This window comes from Frankliniella occidentalis, unplaced genomic scaffold (genome assembly GCF_000697945.3).
Source record: "Frankliniella occidentalis isolate FOCC.00 unplaced genomic scaffold, Focc_3.1 Scaffold5, whole genome shotgun sequence".
NCBI classification, from domain to species: domain Eukaryota; kingdom Metazoa; phylum Arthropoda; class Insecta; order Thysanoptera; family Thripidae; genus Frankliniella; species Frankliniella occidentalis.
The window spans coordinates 2763715-2767362 of NW_026267135.1; the positions used below are offsets into that span (position 1 = coordinate 2763715).

At 49.0% G+C, this 3648-nt stretch overlaps 1 protein-coding gene across 1 annotated transcript; it reads left to right on the plus strand.

The window, feature by feature from the left end:
• Window positions 1-588: 588 nt before the first annotated feature.
• Window positions 589-3642, plus strand: LOC113215569 (long-chain fatty acid transport protein 4; the record flags this gene model as incomplete). Its single annotated transcript, XM_052269754.1, is given in 9 exon segments — window positions 589-832; window positions 1127-1328; window positions 1548-1740; window positions 1837-1983; window positions 2267-2404; window positions 2496-2562; window positions 2654-2744; window positions 2822-3013; window positions 3113-3642. Coding segments are annotated over 9 exon segments (1388 nt in total), but the record flags the coding sequence as incomplete, so codon positions are not given.
• Between the last annotated feature and the right edge of the window lie 6 nt (window positions 3643-3648).

Below are 3648 nucleotides of genomic sequence, written 5' to 3' on the forward strand. Positions count from 1 at the left end.
CCGGTATTCGATCCCGGCAACCATCCTCGTCCCGAGCGGGAGCTCTGCCCACACGAAGCGATAAAAGAAAGCCAACAGCCTCGGCCGGGAGTCGAACTCCTGCCCGTCCGTTTGTGGCGGATGACGCCTTAATGCGCTCGGCTGCCAACTGCTTCGTCCTCAGCGGAGCTCGGAACTCGGTCCTGCTTTACGGGCGGCAAGAAACGACGAAAAAAAAATTGCACCGACCGGGGGTCGATCTCGCAGCCAACTCCACCGGAGTGTCCACGCCATAGCACGCTCGGCTGCCAGCTGATCATTTTACATAGGGGTGTGCGACTTGATCCTACTATACAATAGCCTAGAAGGGCCGAATAAAAAAATTGTTCGCGTCGACTGGGAGTCGATCTTGCGGCCGACGGTGGCTGCCCTCTGACAGTGGCCCCGCTGCGCTATAGCGCCGTGCTTGGTAGGCGACCCGTCCGCCGCCGCTGCATTCCCCCCATGCCGGGTAGACCCGTGCGCCGTGGGTGATTTGTGATTTGTCGTGTGATCCCCGATCCCCTGGTGTCCTGTTGGAGCTTATTGCTTATTCTGTCTCTGTCACAGCGATCCTGGAGGTCCGCGACAGCTACTCCAAGCCGCTGCGCCTCTTCCAGCTGGGCGGCGTGGGCCCGGGCGACGTGGCCGGCGCCGAGGGCCGGGGCCCGGTGGAGGACCTGCAGGCGCTGCTGGACAAGGCGGCGCCGACCCCGCCCGCCTGTGCGCCCCCGGGCTACAGGGACATGCTCCTGTACATCTACACGTCGGGCACCACCGGCCTCCCGAAGGCCGCCATCCTGCCGCACTCGAGGTAGGCAGCCAGGATGTCATTTCCAAGTCTGTTTGGTCTGATTTCTGTCCGTATGACGTCATCGTACTTGAGCTCGGGTGGCTGGGGATTTGAAAGACCAAAATTATTCCGGAAAAGTATAAAAACTTTTTCAGAAAAAAATCGGAAAAAAATTAAACATTTGCAGAAATTTTTTGAAAAAATAAGACTTTTTGAGGAATTTAAACAAAAATTTGGAAAAAAATTATACAGAATGTTAATTTTGTAAAATCAAAATCGCTACGAGTGGCTCATCTTGTTCTTCACCGCCCCCAGGTACCTGTTCGCCACCCTCGCCGCGCTCAAGTCGCTGCGGCTCACCCAGTCGGACGTCATCTACAACCCGCTGCCGCTCTACCACACGACCGGCGGCAACGTTGGCGTCGGCTGCGCCCTCGTCGCCGGCATCACGGTCGTCATCAGGTCCAAGTTCTCGGCGTCCGCGTACTTCGCGGAGTGCGCCAAGTACGGCTGCACGGTGAGCGACCGTCCGGAGTCCCTGTTTAATACTTTTGTGCATAGGGTTGAAAGGCCTGGAAAGTTTCCGGAAAATTTCCGGGAAAAAATCCCAGACTTCGGAAATTTTTCGTTTTTGTTCCGGAAATTTAAGGGAATTTTTCGGAAATTTTCCTAAAATTTTTCGAAACTTCCAACTCTACTTGTGGAAGTTTGTGTGTACGACTCGGACGCTGTGCAGGTGGCGCAGTACATCGGCGAGATGTGCCGCTACATCCTGGCCGTGCCGCCGCGCCCCGAGGACCGCCAGCACCGGCTGCGGCTCATGCTCGGCAACGGCATGCGGCCCACCATCTGGAAGGCGTTCGTGGACCGCTTCAACATACCCAACGTGGTGGAGCTGTACGGCGCGACCGAGGGCAACGCCAACATAGGTACTTGCGCCGTCGTCTCGCTATATGGTTTATTTTATGTGTATCGGCGGTTTTTGACTGTTGCGTTTTGTTTTTTCTTCTTATCGTGACCTGCAGTGAACCTGGACAACACGATCGGCGCCGTGGGCTTCCTGCCGCAGTCGCTCCCGCAGGCCATCTACCCGGTCGCCATCATCAAGACCAACCTGGAGACGGGCGAGATCATCCGGAACGCGAGCGGCCTCTGCGAACGCTGTGGCGTTGGTGGGTGGCGCGTTGGCAGCTTTTAGAGGGGGGAAGGGGGGGGGGATTGCTTTTCTCACGACCCCTTCTATAAGCTCATGTCAGAAGTATCATAAGGTTGAAGGGCCATAATAATTGAATCACGGACTTAAAATACTATGGCATCTCTCAAACAGGCTGTGTTGGTTTTGAAAGTACTGAAGGCACCCCCACCCCCACCTCTCCATGTGGGCTACTACCTCATCAGTTTGTGCGACATAGGTCAACCTTACCTTTGAAATAATTTTCTAATTTTGGATTGCAGACGAACCCGGTATGTTCATTGGACTCATCAGCAATAGGGATCCGACAAGGGAATTCCATGGCTACGTGGACAAGGAAGCTTCGAAGAAAAAGGTGATTGAGGACGTATTTGTGAAGGGTGATAAATATTTCTTGACAGGTGAGGTTCTATTTCTGGTTTATATCTACATAAAATTTAACTTTTAACATGTATGTATACAGAGTAAGAAATCATTTTCCCCCTCTGCTAGGTGACATTTTGGTCATGGATGAACTTGGATATCTTTACTTCAAAGACAGAACTGGAGAAAGCTTCAGGTAATACTATTTGGGCATTTGGATTGTTATTATACTTTCCGTAAATTAACATCATGCGGTGTTGACCTTTTCTTTCCTTTCTAACAATCAGGTGGAAGGGAGAAAATGTGGCATCTGCTGAAGTGGAAGCATCAGTGTGCGCCATCCTAGGACTGAGAGATGTCACAGTGTACGGAGTGGAGGTTTGTTTGAATAGAAATACACCTTACAAATACTGGTTTTTAGATTTACTCATTAGATAATATTGCATTTAATGCAGATACCTGGAGCCGAAGGTCGTGCAGGAATGGCAGCAATTGTAGATCCGGAAAATACCTTGAATTTGGAGGTTTTAGCAAATGGCATTGACAAAATGTTACCTGCTTATGCTAGACCTATATTCATTAGGAAAGTAGCTGCGTTGGAAATGACTGGTACCTTCAAGGTCAAGAAGTATGTTTTGCAAAAGGAGGTTGGTATTACAAATTCTGGAGGGTGATGGTATAACTCGTTAAAGCTTACAATTGTGTCCTAAGGAAAACTGACCATTATTTTACCTGCTCTATTCTAGGCCTTTGATTTAAAATTGGTGAAAGATCCATTATTCATTAGGAGTGGAAACACTTTTGCACCCTTCACCAATTCTGAGCTACAAGACCTTCAAACTGGTAAACTTCGTCTGTGATACAGAATTAAAATGTGCAAATTGATCTCCATGATTTGCCTCAAGACTGCTACTGCTAACTACACAAACCACAAGGTTTACAAAGGAAATCATATTTATAGTGTATGAAGACTTGATATATTAGGTGATGGGTCCTCGTGGAGGAACACGCTCTGTCATTCGCTTCCCCAAGTAATCTAGGTAAATGTGAACGTACATTTTCAAGGTAAACCAATCTATATTATTCCAGTCCAGTAGAATGTGTTTCACGTAGAGGAAAACTAAGAAACTTCCTTCCTGTTACTGTCTAGCCTAATAATACTCTCCCCTAATGCGCTTTCATTTTGTTGTGTGTTATGGCAAATTTGGTTATTTCCTGATCTGGTCCAACTGTCAACTTTTAATGGAAACGTCAAAGAATTTTTATAAACGATTCCTGTGTT